The 22144-nt window shown below is 44.7% G+C and overlaps 1 protein-coding gene across 1 annotated transcript in view; it reads left to right on the forward strand.

Annotated features, from left to right (window-relative positions):
- Positions 1 to 22144, forward strand: part of TECTA (tectorin alpha) — a 345850-nt gene that overhangs the window by 243919 nt on the left and 79787 nt on the right. The window contains exon 11 of the mRNA XM_085646453.1: positions 8369 to 8930. Coding sequence (XP_085502579.1) covers positions 8369 to 8930 — 562 coding nt within the window. The remainder of the gene's footprint in view (positions 1 to 8368; positions 8931 to 22144) is intronic.

A 22144-nucleotide genomic window follows, 5' to 3' on the forward strand; every position in this document is an offset into this window, starting at 1 on the left:
CTGCTGCCCTGGCTAAAGCGCGGGTGAAAATGTCTTAACTGAAGCAACCTGAAACCTGCCCTTGGTTACAGAGGAATGCCCACCCAGTGTACATGGTACCTGTTTCTATATGGTGCCAGCAGATGTTCCTCATAAAGGCCCTCAAACCAAATTGCCCCATGCAGTCTCAGTATTTCGCAGTGCCTCTATTTGCGTTGTAATTCCCAGAGTAAGTGTAAAATTGTCTTTTCCGACCATTGGGCTGTTATCCAGAGGCAGACAGAACCTGGGCATAAGATCAGTTTCCTAGAGTAAAACAATAATTATCCCGCACCATTACCACAGACAGTGAGCGTGCCCCATGAGACACCCCCCAGTTCTGTGTGACACAACACTAACGCGCCGTGTGCCAGTTTGTGCATATCATTCTAGGGTGACTAAGCCCTAATGTCACTTTGTCACCGGTTGGTAGTTGCATGAGGTAATGAAGCAACGACTGTGGCTACCTTGTAAATACCTACAAGGGCATTTCCAAATACGCAGACATATCTTTGCATCTACCCTTCCCTCAGTGGATGGGGCCTCATTCGTTCATGCATGCAAGTGAAATTTTGAGAGGACTAACAGCACAGTCCAATCAGTTCAAATTCCACACTGGTCCTGCCCCTGTCAGAGAGTGCTGAATGCATTGTGCACATTATTGTCTGTTCGTTGGGCCCCTTTTAATGTAAGTAACATTGATATAAATGGTGTCTTGCAGCCTCTGACAATATGTGCCCCCATCGGCCAGAACTGTTGTTGGTATGAGAAAACTGCTCCCAAACCATAGCAATGCATCCCCTGCACGTGCCCCAGCTTCAGAGCAGCACGGATGCTCTGTGCCGTGCTCTCTCTCAACTCCCCATTGCTGCAGGAGTGGAACCAGATACCGTGCGAAAAATCACACTCGCCTCGACATGAGGGGAATACTACTTAGCGAAGTGGTCCGCGGACCTTCCTACCCTTCATTTGGAGGTCAGACCATGTCATACCAGCTGTGGCATCGTGCATGTAACTCGACCCAGGGGTATTAGTGTGCTTCGCCGGGGCAAAAGAATTGCGGTCTGTCTACGGGATCACTGTACCCAGTGACCACCAGCTATCTATCCTTGCAACCTCGATCGTTCACGTGGACCTGGTGCACCTACCCACACCACTGTACGACGTACCTCCGCCACGCGCCTGCCATACCAAGTGACTTTAATACCAGAAATATCAAAAATTCTGTCAATCTTCTGTCTTTACCCGTTTACCTTCCAAGCTGCAATGCTGCAATTGCCTTTGGGTACTGGGGAGAAGCACAGACGCTAAGCCTGCTCAACACCATTTCAGGTCATTGTCTGCTATAGCTGTTAACAGGTGTCAGTCACAGATTCAGACCTGCGAGGAATCACATTTTTGACCTGCCACAACACCTCAGGTCCCCCTAAGAGTGTTCAGCTCACTGAGCCATTGTTGGTTTCATAAAACATAACTGCCTTGGCCTTTCTGCCGCAGCGCACCTCATAATTTTTCGGTCATTGTGCGCACCTGGCACCTCACCCTATTTCGACCATAAAGCCCCCCCGGCACCGCCCCAGTTTAAGGCCATCCCGCCTTCCCGGACCTACCATCCCTCATAATACTGTGGAGCGCAAATGCCTGCTGACCGGCCAAAGCGTAGTGCCTCTGAAGAGGTCACCATGGGTGATCAATTCAGACCGTCACAGTGTCGTTGAAGGGCTACTTCATGACCTTGCCCAGGATGCAGCGACATGGCAACCGCTGAGGTCCGGTTCAGCTGCCTGGCAATATAATTAAGTAAACACTACTAATGCAATTGTGCCTTTGCTTCCGAATTGCAGGCCGAACTCACCCGATGGTCTACGGGAAAACATACCTTCGAGCCAACCGGGGAATTTACACATCCATTACTTTATTCACTTTCCATCTGCAATAAATGCTTGGGATGGAGGATAAAGTGGCCAGACAGTAGTCATGTAACAAATTCCCGGCAGTGTATGTTTGGGAAAACCGAGGAGCAGTGCCACCTTGTGGCGTGAACTCTATGCCCTTAGCAGTAATACAACAAATTCCTATACAGCTAATCTACGAATTATGTCCTACCGCAACGCTGCCACTTGTTTACGACCTTTGATATTCAGCTGGTGTTCCCACGTTAAGAAATATACTTCTTGCACGCTGAGGCCATCAGAATGCACGAAAACGTGACTTTCACGGAGTCCGAGATGCCTGACTGAACAGACACCAAGGCTACGGTGCCCTACCCACGCTGACTCGAATGGCTCATGGTGCCTGCTCCAGCCGCCAGCCCGGCGGGCGTTGTCCGGAGATACCTGTCGCCACCCCGGTGAGTGGATGATCTACAATGACTGCCCAATGCTAAATCCTAGCAACTATACATATGCAGAGGATACATAAATTAATCCTCGGACCCAGCTCACTTTCCATTGCTCTGCCCTTACCTTCCGTGCGCCCCCCCCCCCACTCATGGCGGAGCCACAGGGGCGAGACCATAAGTGGTAAATGTGTGGTAAACTTTTACCCTTCATATAAAAGTAACGGCTGTCTGGGCCCACACTGGCAACAGGAGTTAATGCATTGCCATGGCAACCGCTGTGCGTCACAGTGTGGTAAACTATTATCCTTGTTTTCATGGAGCAAACTGGTCTGGGCCTTCACTGCAAAGCGGGATAACTTGTTGCCATGGCCACCGCCGGGCCTCATCGTTTGCCGCGCAACTGGACTTTTCACTTAGCAGAAGGAGCACATGTCTCTCCCCCTGTGCCCTTCCTTCTGCCTGAAACGCAACTCGCGGCAGCCACTGCGGAAACAAATGCTTTTGTAGGTACGGTAGATGAGGGATTTGTCCAGACTCGCAGGATGATGTACGGATGCCGTGTTCGAAACTGGCATACCAGCTCCACGTCAGCAGCTCACTACTTGCAATATGAGATGGGGAGTATCCGCAAAAAAACCCCTCTTATGTGCCTTTTGAAATAACACGGCTCCCTCACCCAAAGCGATGCCACGCTTGCGTTATGGGAGGCTCCAACCCCCGGGGCGCGGCCCTGATGGCCTACGGGTTGGGTTAGGAGACAGGGCCGCTCGCACAAAAGAGAGGAGCCGGCGGGGGGCGCGCCTGCGCAAGCACCAAAAGTTACTGCACAGGGGGCAGAGGGCTTGACGGCATGGTGCATTGCACATCATTACGGCGTGGGGGGGATCGCTGTGTGCTTGAGCAGCCACTGGAGCAGGCGGCCCGGGCCTAAACCTCCATGGATGGTGCCCCCGCATGAACCTCCGCACCCAATGCCGCCGGAATCCTTGGTACCCCACACGGGCCTAGCGCCCCACTGCAGGATACCCCGACACAGACCCGACAGTTGTTGCATAACTCAAACCTGCTATTGTAGCACCCGTCACTGCTTTTGAGAAATTTAAGTGAGTGACTCGATTTTCAGTTCTAAATCACCAACATGGCATGTTCATTTTTGCATACAGGATGTCGGGCAGGCATCCGGCTCGACCTGCTTTCACAGCGCTATCGTCGGCCGCTCTAGCCTTGCGCCCCACCTCACCCGAGCGAACATGATTGCTGTAATGTCCACGACACTACAACCCAAGGCTACCTGTACTCGGCCACGGATCTATCACTTGAGAGCTGGCTGTAGAGTCGGGGGATCAACCGCAGTCATGGGCCCCGCAGGCCCTATCCACCCCCCCACTTTGCACGGAGAGGGAGTGGCTCAAAAACCACCCCCCGGGACACCCCGGCGGTGACGCCTCTGAGTAAACGGGAGCTGCCCGACCACCCCGCGCCCAGGCGGCCAGTAGCACAGCCCCAAATGTAGAACCGGGCAGGGGGGGAGGGAATGGATATGTCTCACCGGTGAATGCATTCAGCAGCTCCCAAGGGGCAAGACCCGAAGGAGTCAGGGTTGTGGGACGACTTGGATGGTCAGTGACATTGGCTTAAAGCACCAAACAAACTGCTACTCTAGGCTGCCTAGGAGGCGACGAGCACACAGCCGCAGTGATAGCTGCCGGGCCCGGGTCTCCCCCCCCGTGACCAATACGCCTGCCCCGGAGATGGCTCCCCTTGCCGCCGGGTCACTCGATGCCACCGCGCGGTGCGAGGCCACCCACTGGGGCCCTCGGAGGAGGGCCACGCGGCATCCGCTGTCCACCAACCGCAGGATGACCCCCGACCCCAGGCTGACGACATTGCAATCAGTCCCCCTAGGTCACTGAGACACACGATGCCCACGTGGGGCAAGGCCACCCACTGGCACCCAGGAAGGAGGGACACGTGGCATCCGCTGTCCCCCGGCCCGTAGAATCGCAGGATGCCCACTGGCTCCTGACTGTCTTGACCACTGGGCACGTTTAAACACAGACCGGAACGGATGAAGGGGCGAAATAGATTTTACCCGCAACCTCATATGCATAAATGAAGCTGCCGGGGATTGACTCAGGGCTCCTTAAATGCAAAGCATGCACTTACCACTGCGCAATGTCCATGAGACAGGACATCCACCCCAGGTCACCTTCTAACAACATGGCGGAGGCCGGGCAGCAGTGAGGCCACGGACCAACATCCATGCCACTCGCACGGTGCCAATGCTCCCCTGTAGTAGTACTTCTGTACCTTGCAATGTCAACCAACTCGGAAGTTGCAGCGAAGATAAAGGCAGCTGCGGACTTGCAAGACAGAGGGACTCCTAATGACACCCTGCTCTATTACGAGTCGCACGGCTGTTACCAGCCACGGAGTCAAAACCCCCCCCTTCCCACCCAACTCAGGACCCGGGAACCCAGGACCGCCTCAAGCCCCCCGACCAGGGAACAACCAGGGGGTCGGGACCACAGAGTCCTCAATAGTGGAAAAGAAAGGGGAGGCTGTTAGGCCCCCGCCAATGTCCCCTCCTAGCCCACACTCACCGCTACCGAAAACTGACATCGCGATCAATGGACCTCAAACGAGGCAAACGAAGACAAACGAGGAGTCGCCTGACCAGGGGGCCCAGCGTGTCAGACGGCGTGTCCAGGGCGCAAAAGAGGAAGGCCAGTGGGTGGGGGAGACCTATATACCCCCTCCATTTCTCGCGCTCCGGAAATGACGCACCCTGCGCGCCGCAGCCCCTGGCTGGCAGAGTAGGGGGACTCCTCCCCGAGGGGTCCCCATACTTAGAAGAAGGGGGGTGGGCCGATGCCTTGCTGGCACTAGAGGCCCGCCCTTCTAGGGCACCCTGCAGGCGCCAGGGCAGCCGCATTGTCTTCTGTTGGCAGCTCCAATTTGCAATGTTGCGTCTCTCTTTGGATGCGACTCACACATTAACTGGGGGCTCCCAATGTGCTGCTGGAGTTCGCTGACATCACACAATAACAAGCAATGATTGGCAGGGCGGGGCTAAATTGTTAGGATCATTCAACCCAACATGGCTGCCTGTTGCTGTACTTCCTGTACCAACTCATGGGTTTTGTACTTTCAAACAGCATATTAGTCTTGTTTTTACCTGCAGACAGGAGGTTTTGGCCAAAAATCATGGGCATATATACTCTCTGTGCCGGGGGGAGAGGAGTTGGCCCAATGGCTAGGGCGGTCAACTTCGAATCTGGAGAACTGGTCTCGAGTCTCGGTAATGATGCTGAACAGCCTGTTATTCTGGGCAAATCACTTAATCTCCCTGTGCCTAACAAAAAAATGAATGTGTCCTCATGTAATGCAACTGGTGCTATGTAAAGCTCTCTGATACCCGATGCGGGTCAAGTCCGTGCTATATAGAAAAAACTCTGTAAGAATATGTTTAACCATACTCTATTCAAATGGTCATTCTATAATTTTTTTAATGTATGAACATCTCATATGCAACATCCTATGTTTAAAAGGTTCATAACAACACTGTTAAAGTATACAAAGAATTCCTCTTCAGAGGGGTTGAGTTCGTAAGGCTGGCAACATTCCTTAGTGATGGAGGGGAGGCTTGACAAGGCTGGACTTGCCTTTTTTTATCAGCCATCTCTCAGGGGGCTGGAGCCATTGGAGGCTGGTTTAGAAAGACCAGGAATGCTGCTGATGCCTTTGTCACTTTCCTGGGCCTCTCAAGATTAACTGCAGCAGACAGAGGGGATGGGCAGGGAGGTGGATGAGAAATAGATTGGATTGGGAAAAGAGAGAGAGGAGAGAAGGAGAGGTAGAGAATGGATGGATGGCATTGAGAGACATTAGGAAGGGTACTATGATGGTTTGAGCTTTTCCATCATAACTGCTTTTGGATGTCCAGAGTACTTACGATATGCAGACTTTCACCGTCAGCTACCTTTAAACCAGCGGGCGGTCACCCTCGAAGGGAACAAAGACCTGGAAAGGACAGGGGGAACTCCTGAATTCAAAGGGATCTATGCTCTCCTCTGCAGAACACTCTCTAGACTGGCCCATCACAGAGGTCTTTGGAATATCTGAAAAGGCCCTTTATTTTTCAAATTATCTCTTTGGGTTCTCTTCTTCTGTCTTCATTTTAGGTTCCAGTGGGTTTGTGCTATATCCCAAATGAATATGACTCGTTACAACGCGAGTCATCACAACGTGTGCCATTACAACACGGTCGTTAAAACGACCGCGTTGTTACCACGCAAAGCCATTACTACGCAAGTCATTACATCGACTTGCAGTCAATGGCGCGCAGACATTAGAAATGTATAATTTACTATTCCAACTCCAGCCTACGTAACAGTAGGTAAGGTGTTGAAATAGTAAACTATACTATTTCTAATGCTAGCATGCCATCCACTACAAGTCAATGTAATGAGTTGCGTAGTAATGGCATTGCATGGTAGCAACGCCGTCGTTGTAATGACTGCGTTGTTATGGCATTGGGATGTGATGCCCGCGTTGTAGTGGCTGTTTCCCATCCAAAATGAGAGCCAGCATAGACTTGGCCACATGCACCACACATACTGCACACACTCCTGTGACTCACAGGGACACGCACACAAGCATCACTCATATTGCACATAGACCAAGGACTGAGGCTGACAAATTGAGAAAAAGGGTAGGAGAAGCCAGTAGACTCTCTCCCTAGAATACAATAGGTAGAGAGGCCTACCTAGATTAATGAATTCAGTATCACTGCCGCTACTGTCAGTGTTCTCCAGCCCAGCAAAGGTACACTAATCAGGCTTGTGCAAGATGGGTGCCCTCCTACCTCAGAGCCTCACGCTGATTCCTTATTACAGAACAAAGTCTCAGCACACATGCACAAATGCCATGTCTTCAGTGGTGGGATCAAGACTTCTCCAGCTTGCTATGGGAAACATTGGTCAGTGGTAAACACTCTGCAGAGACAAGCAGGGGGGCCTTTCTCCATTCCATCACTGTGCATAATCTTCAGAAAGTGACAAGAAAGTTTCGAGATTGAGGTAGAAGTGGAAGATAGAAAATGCAAACAAGAAATCAACATTTTGAAAGACAGAACATAATTGTAAAAAAACAAAAAGAAGCAAATATTGATGGGAGTAGAGAGGGCAGGGCACCTGAGACGTTGATAAAATGAGTAATACAGATCTTAGAAGTGGTAACACCTATTCTTCAGGTGGTTATTTGAGTCACCCTTTATAAACAGTCAGTACATTACCATTGATAGCTTTAGCATCATACCTTGGCTGATTATTATGATCAGTATTGTGACTATTTGGAATGTGATACTTGGATCATTTATTTAATTCTGTTCTTTATTATATCATTAAGTGGTGACATTTGGTTAAAGACTTTTTATAGTTATCATTTATGTAACATACATACCAAGAACAACATTTCTAACAATCATTGGCAATTATAAAGCATGGGTCTGACCTCTTTATGTTAGAGTTAAATATACTATTCAGTCGTACAACGAAATCAGCTTCATCTCTTGGGAAAAAGAAGGAAAAATGGTTGAAACCTTATAAAACATGAATTTATTATTATTGTCCTCCTCAATATTATTATTATTATTATTAGTAGTAGTAGTAGTAGTAGTAGTAATAATAATAATCGTAATAGGCTTACTAACATTAATAATATAATGATGATAATAAGGATAATAATAATTATAGTTATAATAATTATAACGATGATAATAATGATAATACTATTATTAATAGTAATATTAATAATAACAATACTACTACTACTACTACTACTACTACTACCACTACTACTACTACTACTACTAATAATAATAATAATAATAATAATAATGATCTTATAAGGATGCTCATTATTGTTATTGCTGTATGATCAAGTTGATAACTGTGTGAGATTTCAGAAGTCTTCAGTATGCCTCAGGTTGTTATACTTCTCTTGCAGGTGAACAAAGAACGTCTCTACCTGCCTCTGAAGCTTGGCCACGGAAAGGTGAACATATTTGCTTTTGGCTTCCACATAGTGGTGGAGACGGACTTTGGATTGAAGGTGGTCTACGACTGGAAGACGTTCCTATCTGTCACAGTCCCACGGCACCTGCAGAATAGCACCTACGGCCTGTGCGGTCGCTACAATGGCAAGCTGGAGGATGACCTCCAGACTGCTGGTGGATCCATCACTTTGAGCGTCAGTGAATTTGGGCACAGCTGGGTGAAGAGGGACACGTTTTGCCAAGTCGGCTGTGGAGACCGTTGCCCATCCTGTGGGAAAGTAGAGGGCTTTTGGAAAGCCCAACAGCTCTGTGGCTTCATCCCTAACCGGAATAGCGTCTTTGCCAAATGCCACAGCAAGGTCAACCCAAACTTCTTCTACAAGAACTGCTTGTTCGACGCATGCATTGACATGGGAGCTGTGCAAACGGCATGCAGCTGGTTGCAGAACTATGCGAGCACATGCCAAACCCAGGGCATTGCTATCACTGGATGGCGAAACTACACCTCCTGCTGTGAGTACCATGGTTGTCATTGTTCAAAAAGATTTTGATGAGAATGATATATCATTGCAAGGGGAAAAAACTTGCATATGCATTAATGATTGTGCAGAATGTGGGGTATGTGATTGGCATATATTTATGCAATGCTATTTATTAAGAGCAATCCAAGATTGGATGTAATGAAGCACAATACAAAGGTTGTTGTGAAATGATTCAGGACTTTGTGTAAGAGTCTATGTGGAAGTGGCGAGGAGAAAGCTTCCTCTTTGCAGTTTGGCTCATGAAGAGATGGATTTCCAGCTCCTGTTTGAAATGGAAAGAGAATTAGTGAGCCTGATCCATGATAGAATTTTGTTCCAATTCCTGACGACACAGCTAGTGAAGTTTTTGCTTCTGGCTGTTTCTTTTTTGCATTTGTTGTTTTTTGTCTGATGATGTTCTGGCTTTGTATGTTGTGTTGGACTTCTGAGATGTTGGATTTTCTTACCAATCAGGTTAGTCTGCTGGTTAATATTGTTGGAGGTGATCCAAGTAGGCCAGTAAATGGTGTGGGCTTTGGTGAGCAGTGTGCGTAAATCTATCTGAGTGAGAGTAATGGAACCATGTGTCTTCAGACATGTGATGAGTCAGGCACTGTTGTGCAAGACACTTTTCATTAGAGCCAGGGAGCAGGCAGGGATATCGATGTGTTGGCTGTTGCCTCTAACCCAGTAATAAAAGACCTCACATGCACTGCTCAACTGTGCAGGTATTGTCAAGCTCTGACTGCCACCCCTACTTTATCACAGGAATAATGCTGGCACTACATTGAAATAATGGCATCCTTTTAATCAGTTGAGGAGCGTCTCAGAAGGAAGCAGATTCTTCTATATGTTTTAGCCTGGCATTGCAGTTCCAGCGGTGCACAGGGTGCATTTAAATGACCTACCCTCTCAGTCACTGCTTCACTTATGTTGGGGCCTGGTGGCAACCTTATGTTGGAATGGGGATCGCTGGAGAACTCAGAACAACAGACCTGTGGAGTAGCACTCGTGTACTGCATTTACAACCTTTCACATCTGGGTGCAGACTGATACTCAGGTACGCAGTTGTGGCCTCCAAGCCATGTTATCCATTGTGGTGGGTTTTCTGCAGTTGTGGCATCTGGACTAAGTCATGCGTGGAGGTGTGTCTTCAGTTGTTGTGGCCTCTGACCTGATCAGAGCATCTGCTTTGGTGGCAACGTGGCGCCACTTCCCGATGCCGGCAGCAACATCACCAGTCTCATGGGCTCATGGCGGATCGCCAGAAGCCAAAATTATGGTTATTCTCACAAATCCATGGTGCAGTTCACAACAGGAATTGCTCAGAGAGACCAGGGATCACCTAATAGCCCAGGTAACTCCTGGCATTTCTCTCCGTTGGAGCATACTTTCTCTGGGTGTTTTGGACAGTTTTTCTTCCTGCAGGGCCATTCACTCTCCCTCCCTCTCTCACTTCTATGCACTAGTCAGTCCTTCAGTTCTTCTATCAGACAGTGCAGACTTCTGGTGATGTCTCCCCAACTCTGGAAAACTGGCTGTCAGAAAGACACTAGCCTGCTTCACAGAGATGCCCCCCCAAGTACTCTGCAGAACACTCCCTTCCTAGGTCTAGCAGAACTTGGAATGGGAAATGAGTAGGGTGGTTTTGATCCCACTTTTATACACATTTATCAGGCAAGGGATGTACATCAACTGTCTATGGCTCCAAAAGTATTTTGAGTTAGTTCTCTTTGGCTTTCACTGCAGTTAGCAATGGGGCTGGCCACAAGCAGGAGTATCCAAAGAAAGTACACAAATAGGTATGCAATCTCTACACCTGGCTGCCATCAGCTTTCCTGAAGCAACAATGATAGACAGACAACATGGCACGCTGTGCCTAGAAATGTACTCTCCTTTACTAACAGAAGTTCTATCCCCTCCCCTCTCATTGGTTTAGTAAGGGAACCCCGATTTCAAACCTCAGTCCCTTCAGCTTGTGGTTCTCCACCATCCAGCCACAGGAATGCAGATAATAAACTTCCACTATCTGAGGAAGATGCCCTCATTCTCCATCGTGTGATATGCTAAACCAGAGGCATCTAAAATGTATTCAGGTCTCCCCAATACCCAGACACATATCACACACAGAGTCCTACTACCATACATGTGCTACACATTCATGTCACATATTCACTTGACATGCACACAGGATGTCAGCACAAGGTTCTGCAGGATCACATGAGAGTGGAACTTTACATGGTTGGGTCAGAGCCATCGCTCTCTCTAGGACAGAGGAAAGTCCTGGTCACACTTAAAAGGTAGAAAACCTGGGATGCTGCTACCACTACTTTACTCATCGTTTGCATAGTAGGCGCAGTGCTCCAATATTCACCTTGACGGCATGTTTGCTGTGCCGCTTCAGGTCACAGACAAAGTTCTAAACCTAGTATTATCTTGGACAGGTCCAGTCCTTTGCACATATGCTTGATTAGTGTGAAGTCAGTGCCAAACAAAAAATAAGTATACCACTTTCACATCCCATCGGAAACTCAGGCAAGGGTTACATACCCGTTTACATTGCAGAGGACATTTTCTTTCCATCAAAGTGCAAAAAGCCTTGTGATGGAAAGGACATTTGAACAGTGCTGGTGAATTGCATATACACAAAAAGCATGGATAGAAAGTTCGTAGGATTAATAACAGAACATACTTTTATATACAACAGCAACCAACACCCTTTAATCGACATTTTGGTCTCTATACAAACCAATGTAGGGTATTATCATTGCAACAGTTGATCCAGAGAACATTTGTGGGCCGGGTATACCACAGGTCACTGCAAGAAGGGCAGCCAAAAAGAGGAAAATTCTCTGGCATATCTAAGGATCTGTCCGTGAATTGCAGAAACAATAAACCATTTAGAGGTGGAAAGAAATAGGGAGCATTGTATTTGTCCACAGTCTCAATTGTAGTTTTACTTTAATTAGAGCTCTGGAATGCTGACAGCCCCATTGCCAACTTTGGAGTGGCTCAGGTCAAAAATGGCTCCAACTTTCAAATTTGTATCTTTCTGTTTTTACCTTTTTAATTTAGACCATACGATCCCCAGGGGGTGGAATGTTGTATTAGCAATATAGACCCTCTATCTCTGGCTATACCTGTTGTTAAAAGCCCTTTACACTTCTTATAAATCGAGTTAATATCCTTTAACAAGTATTATAGCCATTGGAAGCAGGCTGTAATGCCATATTATCAACTAGGTATAGAGCTATATTAAATGCAGCCAGTAAAATAACTCCAAAGGTGTCCTCTACACATGGTCCAGAGAAGCAATCAGGTTAATGTTGTGCCATCAGGGAATGAGGGTGGAGGTGGCTGAGGACTGACTTTTGCCTTCCTTTATACCAGGAAATGAACCTCAATTTGTAAACATAGCTCAGGATGAGGGCATGCAGATTTTTAATGCAAACGCTGATGTTCTTTGGATTCTCCAATAATATGCCTTAACTATTACGAAAAGAGATTGCTCTGGATAAAGAAGACTCCTTGCACCGCCGGTGCATTACTTTTAATATGGGAAAAAGGGATGTAACAGCGGCAGAAGGGGCTTGCAAATAAGCCCCTGTGTTCTTAGATTCTAACTTAGCATTCACAATTTATGAGAACCGCAGCATTTTCTGTAGGCAATCCTCAGAAAAATGCAGTGCACAAGGCAGGTTGGAATGAGACATGTGCCCCTTGACCTAAACAGATCTTTGTTGTGTCAAACTAGGCCATTATTCACCCATCTCAGGCATGGAAGCACTTAACTTGTGCCTGCCTTTGCCTGTGCTCAGCACTGACGCTGGCAGGAACTTCTTACAGTGTGTCCCTTTTGCAGCGGTACTGCTCATGTAGCTACCTTTACTGTCTCTGTTTGTCTGTGCCTCCTACACTCACCCAGTTCCAAACATACATGCCACCAATTGGCACTTCAGTAGATGTCCCAAGCAATATAATATAACAAACGACGTCTTAGTTATTTTAAAACAAAGTCTGTGTCCCTTGATACATCATCGATATGCACAGCCCATGATCATCACTGTTTTGCTTTAGCATTTGTTTGATGACCTGTGATCATTTCTGTGAATCTCTGCCACTGAGCTAAAAAATTGAATGTGGCCTATCACAAACTGTATTTTTTAGTTCATCTAGAAGTACTATAGTAGTATTACTGAAATACTATAAAATGTTCTACACAAACCTACAAGTATAAAGCTCCACCTCTGCCTCTCCTATCACTTAATTTACTACAGAGAAAAAAGAGACTCAAAACAGTAGGAATTTACTCCAGCTCAGAGCTGGAGTAAGTCGAACACCACACATGGCCAACCATCAGCATTGGAAGACCCTTCCATAGAAAGTAATTAATGTTTGGGACTCAAAATAAAACCCGCTAGGAAATAATGTTACATTAAATTATTTAAAATAGTTAAAATATAAATAAATACAATTTCGGGTCTGATTACGATGTTGGTGGGTCCCACATCTGCTCCTGTAGTCCGGCCACTGCATTAAGATGCAGCAGTCGGCGTTTCTGACATGGAAAGGCTGTTGGAAAATGTCTTTGGGGGCCCCTAGCAGGGCCCCTTTCCCCCATGTCCCTCTGCTATGGTGCCCCCCTAAACATCCTTGCCCTGTGTGGCAGGCACTGTGAGATGCCTGCCACAGTACAGGGATGTTTACAAACATCCAGTTCACTATTCCAGCTTGTGTTGCAGGCCTTTCCGCCCACCGCACAAGCTGCCATAATGAAATGGATGTTTCCAAATGCCCTGTGGTTGGTCGCATCCCAACTGCAAAGTCAGAACCGCCGACCTATGGTTAGGTGGTTCCAGACCGATACGGTGTTGAATCGTAATCCGCCCCTTAATGACAATAAAACTATAATAAAAGATATTTAATATCTAAATAAAACATTTTTTGGCTTTTTTTGAATGTATACATTAATGTTACATTATTTGTATTAAAAGTTTATTAAATTACATTTGATTAATTATATACATCACTTTTAATAGTTGCTGATGCATAATACAATTAATTTGTTTTTATAACTGTAGGTGGAAATTTGTTTTGTAATTTAAACTTTCGAATAATATTTTTATATAATTTATATAATGTCATATATTTAAATTATTTAGAGATTTAATTCAAAATTAAGTTAATATTTCTGTGGCATTTTTTTATTTTCGCTCTACGATTTAAGTAAATAAAGAAAACAAATTTATATTAATAATTCACATAAAAATATGTTTACCTTTTTTTAGTCGATTAACGTTTTTTACTTTTCACAATACTTTAGCATAGAGAGACACCACAGTCGGTGTGATCTCCGTATGGTAACATATAGGGAAAATGGAAAAAGTTCATTAAACGCTATACTAAATTCGCAAAATATTTAATGTTAATTATTAATGTAAATTCATTTGATATATTTATTTTAAATGTAGAACACATTGAAAACAAGTTACCACACTATTACCCTAATTTTGAATAAAATTTGTAATTATTTTAAATATATTAAATTAAATACAAGTTATTTTTCTGAGGTTAAATTGATCAAATAAATTCCCATATAAAGAAAAAAAATATCATATTGCAGTACCAGTGGTTAGCAATGTGTGGTGCTGGATTTACTGCTGTTTCTCTTTGGCAGTAAAAACTAAAACTTGTAATCTTGGCTAAACTCCCTTTTTCAGGTGGTAGGAGATGTGTAAGTCTACATTTTTGAGTACATTAAACCTGCATTTTATGAATAGCCCAAAGTATTAAAATTACTCAAAAGTATAAGAGCAAATTACACTTGTAAATTACTCAAAAGTGTAAGGCACCTTCGTGAATAGCCCCAAAGATTTGCCTCAGCAGAAAGGTAGAACGTGAGCAATGTAGTGCATGCGCTTCGCAGTGATCTTGTGGTGCATATATCTCTTCCTGCATGTTGCTTTGGACATGGGCCTGCTGCGCTCGCCTTCCATGGCTACGACCCAGCTATTTGTGTCACCTGTTTCACCCTTGCTTGCCTAAAGGGTGAGCCCGGCAGGGAAGGCTGCTTAGTCCAGGCTGTTGGAAGACTCCAGAGAGCTCCTAACACAAGCTGTGACGTAACAACACTTAAGGGCCCCCCTGCAAAGTATATAGAGGGGACCCCCCATGCTCCAGACCCAGTCAGGAGCTTTCAGACCATGAGTCCACTGCCCGTTCACAGTGCCGGAGGGGGCTCCTGGAGCTCGGGGGTCAACCCGCACCGTGGGGGCTGCAGGGGCAATTGTTACACCACTGAACACAAGGCACAGCACCTAATACTGAATCTGATGATTAACAGGGAGCCAATAAGGCGCAGCAAACAGAACAAAATGTCCGCATTTACAGAGCCCGCAGGCCAGTCACACTGCATGTTTTGAATGCTTTGCTCACAATCTCCAGGTCCCCTTGGCGATAAAAGAAATCTGGTTTGGAAATTTAAGTGTCACCTGTTTGAAGTAGATTTTAAAGTACATTTTAGTGTCTACATGGTCATATTCCGAAAATACTGTTTATATAGAAAAAGGGTCAGTTTAATAATTCCTGCAGTGTGGGACCCGAGCCACTTAAAGATTAAAGATCTCTGGCTGATGCTCTCTGATTTGAGGTATTGACTGCAGACTGACTGAAAGAGTTCAAGCAAGGTCCATGTTTGTTTTTTACATTGAGACTGGCAGCACATCTTGTGGGACCTTTATAGCACAACTTTGGTCAATCTTGGTATAACAAGGATACCCGTGGCATGGTAGTGCCTAACTCTAGTAATGCTGACTCTAGCATAATGATGGGAATGCTTAAACATATGGTAGAAATCCATGCCCATCTTTGATATAATGCTCTCTTGGAATAATGTATGTAATTCATGGCCTTCTGGAAGCATCCTTGGTATAATGGTGCATACCCCTAGTGTAATGGTGGTTCTGATATACTGTATCCCATAAAATGGACAAGGATTTGTTTGGAGAAATTGAAAAGTGTATATTTAATGGCAAACAGTGCTACATTTAAAAAAATGACAAGTTAATGCATGCAGACATAATTATAGTGTCCTCAAATATATATTTACACATGATTTTTCAGTGATAATCGCTTCCACTCTAAATTATCCTGCAAGATTAGTGTAATCCGGCTGTTCTACAAATGTGCATATTCTGTGTAACCTGAGTGACAGCATGCAGTATGACCCTATGAAATCTGTCTAGCTCTAATGTGCAGCCTGAAATTTGAGTATTTTTGCATTATTGAACTCTGCTCCTTTCAAGAAAATTCTTAATCATATTTGTGATTGATAATCTTGGAATGGACAGGGTGGAAAATAAAATACATAAGTGTAGGTTAGACATTATAGTAAACTCGAACCAAGCGCGCACCCTCCCGATCGCGCGCTGAATGCTAATTGGTTGTCGAGTGTCTGTCTACATTCGAAACCAGGAACTGTTGGTGGCCATTTTCTGCCTCGGTAGAAGTGAGGCTGAAGAAGCAAGGGGAATAAGTGTGTAAAACATATAGAGGGGGCAGAATGGAAATACTTTGACCCTCTAGAGGTGCTTAGGGGGTCCCAGAAGGACCCCCTGGGGCCCCCTTTAAAAAAAAAAAAAAAAACGGCGAAATGCGCGCATGGTGCGCGCATCCTATCGCGTTGGGTGCACGGATTCTCTCGCGTTGGGTACGCGGATCCACAGAATGTTTTGGGAAAAAAGACAAGAAATCATTGGTTGTATGACTACTTTCTACACTGAAAGGTAGGGTGTATATTTCTGTTTGTTAAAGGTATGATTCTTATTGGTTAACAAAAACAGATTGTAAGGAACATTATATATGATAAGCTGATATGTTGAAAAGTCAAGCACACTTCCTGTCTTGTTTAGCAACATTGTGTGCTGAACTTGTGACCTGTGTGCTCAGTGCAGTGTTTCATGACCTGTTTCTATGGTAAGAGGCAGAAGGCAGATTGGGGGAAGGGTTGAAATGTATTTCAGTTGAAAAGGGTTGAAATGTTTAACCAATAGAAATGTGTGTTTGCTTTTGAGTGTATGTGTGAAGGATTGTGATTTGATGTTTACATGTATATGTGTGGAAAATGAAAGGGAAACTTTTCCATTCTTTGTTTTTGCTGAGAGGTGCACAGTGCAGAGATTCTGTAAAAGAAAATCTGGTGTGTGACTGATATACTTCTTAATCTACAAAACAACTTGAAAGGTGAGTTATTTAATTGTGAGGGGATGTATGTAGAGTATTTTGATTTTAATCAGACTAATGTATTTCTCCTGCTAAAGTGTACGGCGTACTTTTTCTCTCTACAATCTTATTGACAGTGTGTGTGCATGTAGAAACCATTCTGTGATAAGCATTTGTGTTTTTCATGTGTTTGCAGACAGATAACTGTGCTGTTTTTATATTTTGGTAGAATTAAAAAACAGTCATTGTTAAAATGTAGTACTCCTTTTAGATGAAGAAATGTGTTTTGGTATAGTGCAAGGGATAGTGTTGTTTGTCTAGAATGACACAGTGAGTATGTGTGCATTTGGGAACCACTGTGAGAGAAGCATTTGGTAATAACGTGTATTTGCTGACAGATAACTGTTTTAAAACCGGTCATGTTGTCAAGTTTTAGTAGCATTAGAAGCCAGTCTTTGCCTATGCATTGATGAAATAAGTCATGCTTTGACACTAATATGCTGTACTTTAATATGTAGATTGTGTGTAGTCTCCTTGCCCCTTGCACAGTAGTGAATGAGTTTTGGTAAGCTGCTAGGGATAGTGTTGCTTGTCTAGAATCACACTGTGAGTCTGTGTGCATTTAGGAACCACTGTGAGAGAAGTATGTGGTAATATTGTGTATTTGCTGACAGATAACTGTTTTAAAACCTGTCTTGTTGTCAAGTTTTAGTAGCATTAGAAGGCAGTTTTTGCTTATGCTTTGATTAAATGAGTCAGTCTTTGACACAAAAGTGCAGTCCTGAAATATGTAGATTGTGTGCAATTCTCTTACCACTTGCACTGTAGTGAATGAGTTTTGGTAAACTCCTAGGGATAGTGGTGCTTGTCTAGAATCACACTGTGAGTCTGTGTGCATTTAGGAACCACTGTGAGAGAAGTATGTGGTAATATTGTGTATTTGCTGACAGATAACTGTTTTAAAACCTGTCTTGTTGTCAAGTTTTAGTAGCATTAGAAGCCAGTCTTTGCTTATGCGTTGATTAAATGAGTTAGGCTTTGACACAAAAGTGCAGTCCTGAAATATGTAGATTGTGTGCAGTTCCCTTACCACTTCCACAGTAGTGAATGGTTTTTGGTAAACTCCTAGGTATAGTGGTTGTTGTCTAGAATCACACTGTGAGTCTGTGTGCATTTGGGAACCACTGTGAGAGAAGCATTTGGTAACATCGTGTATTTGCTGACAGATAACTCTTTTAAAACCTGTCATGTTGTCAAGTTTTAGTAGCATTAGAAGCCAGTCTTTGGTTATGCATTGATAAAATGATTCATGCTTTGACACTAAAGTGCAGTACTGAAATATGTAGTTTGTGTACAGTCCCCTTACCCCTTCCACAGTAGTGAAGGAGTTTTGGTAAGCTGCTAGGGATAGTGTTGCTTGTCTAGAATCACACTGTGAGTCTGTGTGCATTTGGGAACCACTGTGAGAGAAGCATTTGGTAACGTTGTGTATTTGCTGGCAGATAATTGTTTTAAAACCTGTCATGTTGTCAAGTTTTAGTAGAATTAGAAGCCAGTTTTTGCTTATGCTTTTATTAAATGAGTCAGGCTTTGACACAAAAGTGCAGTCCTGAAAAATGTAGATTGTGTGCAGTTCCCTTATCAGTTCCACAGTAGTGAATGATTTTTGGTAAACTCCTAGGTATAGTGGTTGTTGTCTAGAATCACACTGTGAGTCTGTGTGCATTTGGGAACAACTGTGAGAGAAGCATTTGGTAACATTGTGTATTTTTTAGCAGATAACTCTTTTAAAACCTGTCATGTTGTCAAGTTTTAGTAGCATCAGAAGCCAGTCTTTGCTTAAGCGTTGATTAAATGAGTCATGCTTTGACAGTAATGTGCTGTACTTAAATATGTAGATTGTGTGCAGTACCATTACCTCTTCTAGACTAGTGAATGAGTCTTGGTAAACTGCTAGGGATAGTGTTGCTTGTCTGAAATCACACTGTGAGTCTGTGTACATTTGGGTAAGGATTGTGAGAGAAGCATTTGGTAACATAGTGTATTTGATGACAGATAACTGTTTTAAAATCGGTCATGTTGTCAAGTTTTAGTAGCTTTAGAAGCTATTCTTTGCTTATGCATTGATAAAATGAGTCAGGGTTTGACACTAAAGTGCAGTACCATGTACTATTCTCTTCACTGTGCCAGAGCTGAAAATGTAAAAGTTTTACCCAGGCACTAACCTAGCAGTAGTCTGATGATTTAGTCAGTTTCCAAGTACTCATGTTGTGAACCATACATAACCACATAGATTGTTTCAAATGTCTATGCAGTATGCATGCAGTCTTCTAACATACTATACACTTGTCTTTCACATTTTCAATTCGCTAGTCAGTATCCATACACTTCCAGGAAACACGCTGTAACTCCCTTTGCAGTCCTCTAGTGACCCATTCAGCATCATGAACTAATCCATTCACTGTGCCAAAACCCAAACACTTATACATTCACCAAGATACTATCTTTGCAGTACTCTAATCATTTAGTCAGTGCCTAAGTATTCATGCACTGAGCGAGGCCTTAGCACACGGATTGCTTCAAACCCCTATCCACTATGTATGCAGTCTTCTAACCACCTAGACACTTGTCTTTCACACTTTCAATTCCCTAGTCAGTATCCATACAGTCCAGCAAACATCCTGTCACTCCCTTTGCACTCCTCTAGTGACCTATTCAGTACCAAGTACTAATCCATTCCCTGTGCGAAAAGCCTACCACTTATAAATTAACCAAGGCACTCTCCTTGCTGTACTCTAATCATTCAGTCAGTACCCAAGTACTCATGCAGTGAGCCAGGCCTTAGCACATGGACTGCTTTAAATGCCTATCCAGTATGGATGCAGTCCTCTAATCACCTACACTGTTGTCTTTCACACCTTCAATTCCCTAGTTAGTATCCATACACTTCTAGCAAACACCCTGTCACTCACCCAGCGTGTCTCCTTATAGTACTGTAATCATTTAGTCAGTTAGCATGTAGTCTTTTAGTGAGGTAGGCTTTAGGGCATGAACTGCTTCAAAGTAGTATGCACTATGCATGTAGTGTTTTAACGATCGTCACACTTGTGGTTCAGGGCTATAGTTTCTTAGTCAGTTTTTATATAAAACGTGTTTGTACATTAATGGAATAGTATAAATTTGAAAGTTATTAATATACATTTATTTGTGATTCTTTTTTACAGATACAGAACAGGAGTGTTTCTCATCTGTTTGCACTCTTCTCGTGCAAGATTGTTTGGATGAAGGGTCCTTAGGTGTTTCATCATACTTGCTGTGCCGCACGAGTATATTTTGTTAGGATCCCCTCGTAACAGAACTCTTTTGCAAATCTTGTGCGTGACGAAGGTGGCATTGGTCTTTGTTTGCCCCTCGAGAAAAGTAGAAAATTTCCTCCTAGGTATAGTGGTTGTTGTCTAGAATCACACTGTGAGTCTGTGTGCATTTGGGAACCACTGTGAGTGAAGCATTTGGTAAAATTGTGTATTTTTTAGCAGATAACTCTTTTAAAAGCTGTCATGTTGTCAAGTTTTAGTAGCATTAGAAGCCAGTCTTTGCTTATGCGTTGATTAAATGAGTCATGCTTTGACACTAATGTGCTGTACTTAAATATGTAGATTGTGTGCAGTACCATTACCTCTTCTAGACTAGTGAATGAGTTTTGGTAAACTGCTAGGGATAGTGTTGCTTGTCTAAAATCACACTATGAGTCTGTGTACATTTGGGTAAGGATTGTGAGAGAAGCATTTGGTAACATAGTGTATTTGATGACAGATAACTGTTTTAAAATCGGTCATGTTGTCAAGTTTTAGTAGCTTTAGAAGCTATTCTCTGCTTATGCATTGATAAAATGAGTCAGGGTTTGACACTAAAGTGCAGTACCATGTACTATTCTCTTCACTGTGCCAGAACTGAAAATTTAAAAGTTTTACCCAGGCACTAACCTAGCAGTAGTCTGATGATTTAGTCAGTTTCCAAGTACTCATGTTGTGAACCATACATTACCACATAGATTGCTTCAAATGTCTATGCAGTATGCATGCAGTCTTCTAACATACTATACATTTGTCTTTCACATTTTAAATTCGCTAGTCAGTATCCATTCACTTCCAGGAAACACCCTGTAACTCCCTTTGCAGTCCTCTAGTGACCCATTCAGCATCATGTACTAATCCATTCACTGTGCCAAAACCCAAACACTTATAAATTCACCAAGATACTATCTTTGCAGTACTCTAATCATTCAGTCAGTGCCTAAGTATTCATGCACTGAGCCAGGCCTTAGCACATGGACTGCTTCAAACCCCTATCCACTATGTATGCAGAGCGACCTTTGACCCTGCCTGCAGGTAGGTCGCCCCCCAGCCGCCACACGGTCCTCCTTGTGCCCTGCTGCTGCCTGTTCTCGCCGCCGCCGCTGCCAAGTGAGTCCCCGCTCGTTGTGCCCTGCTCTGTGCCCCAGTGACCTGCTTTGTTTCTGTACCCCGTTATTTTGCTCCCCCCGCTCTGTTGTGCCCTGCTCTGTGCCCCAGTGACCTGCTTTGTTTCTGTACCCTGTTATTTTGCTCCCCCCGCTCTGTTGTGCCCTGCTCTGTGCCCCACTGTCCCGCTCTTTGTTCTGTACCCCGCTGCAGCCCGCCCCCCCCGAGCGTCCACCTTTCCCGTCTCTGAACCCTGCGGCCACGTCCCCGCTGCCCCATTCGCCACCCCGCTCCCGCCTCCCAGCTGCCCCTCCCTCCCACTCCCACTTATATGGAGGCCGTGCAGCACTGAAGGGAGCGGCCTTTGACCCTGCCTGCAGGTAGGTCGCCCCCCCAGCCGCCACACGGTCCTCCTTGTGCCCTGCTGCTGCCTGTTCTCACCGCCGCCGCTGCTAAGTGAGTCCCCGCTCGTTGTGCCCTGCTCTGTGCCCCAGTGACCTGCTTTGTTTCTGTACCCCGTTATTTT

This window comes from Triturus cristatus, chromosome 3_1 (genome assembly GCF_964204655.1).
Source record: "Triturus cristatus chromosome 3_1, aTriCri1.1, whole genome shotgun sequence".
Taxonomy (NCBI): domain Eukaryota; kingdom Metazoa; phylum Chordata; class Amphibia; order Caudata; family Salamandridae; genus Triturus; species Triturus cristatus.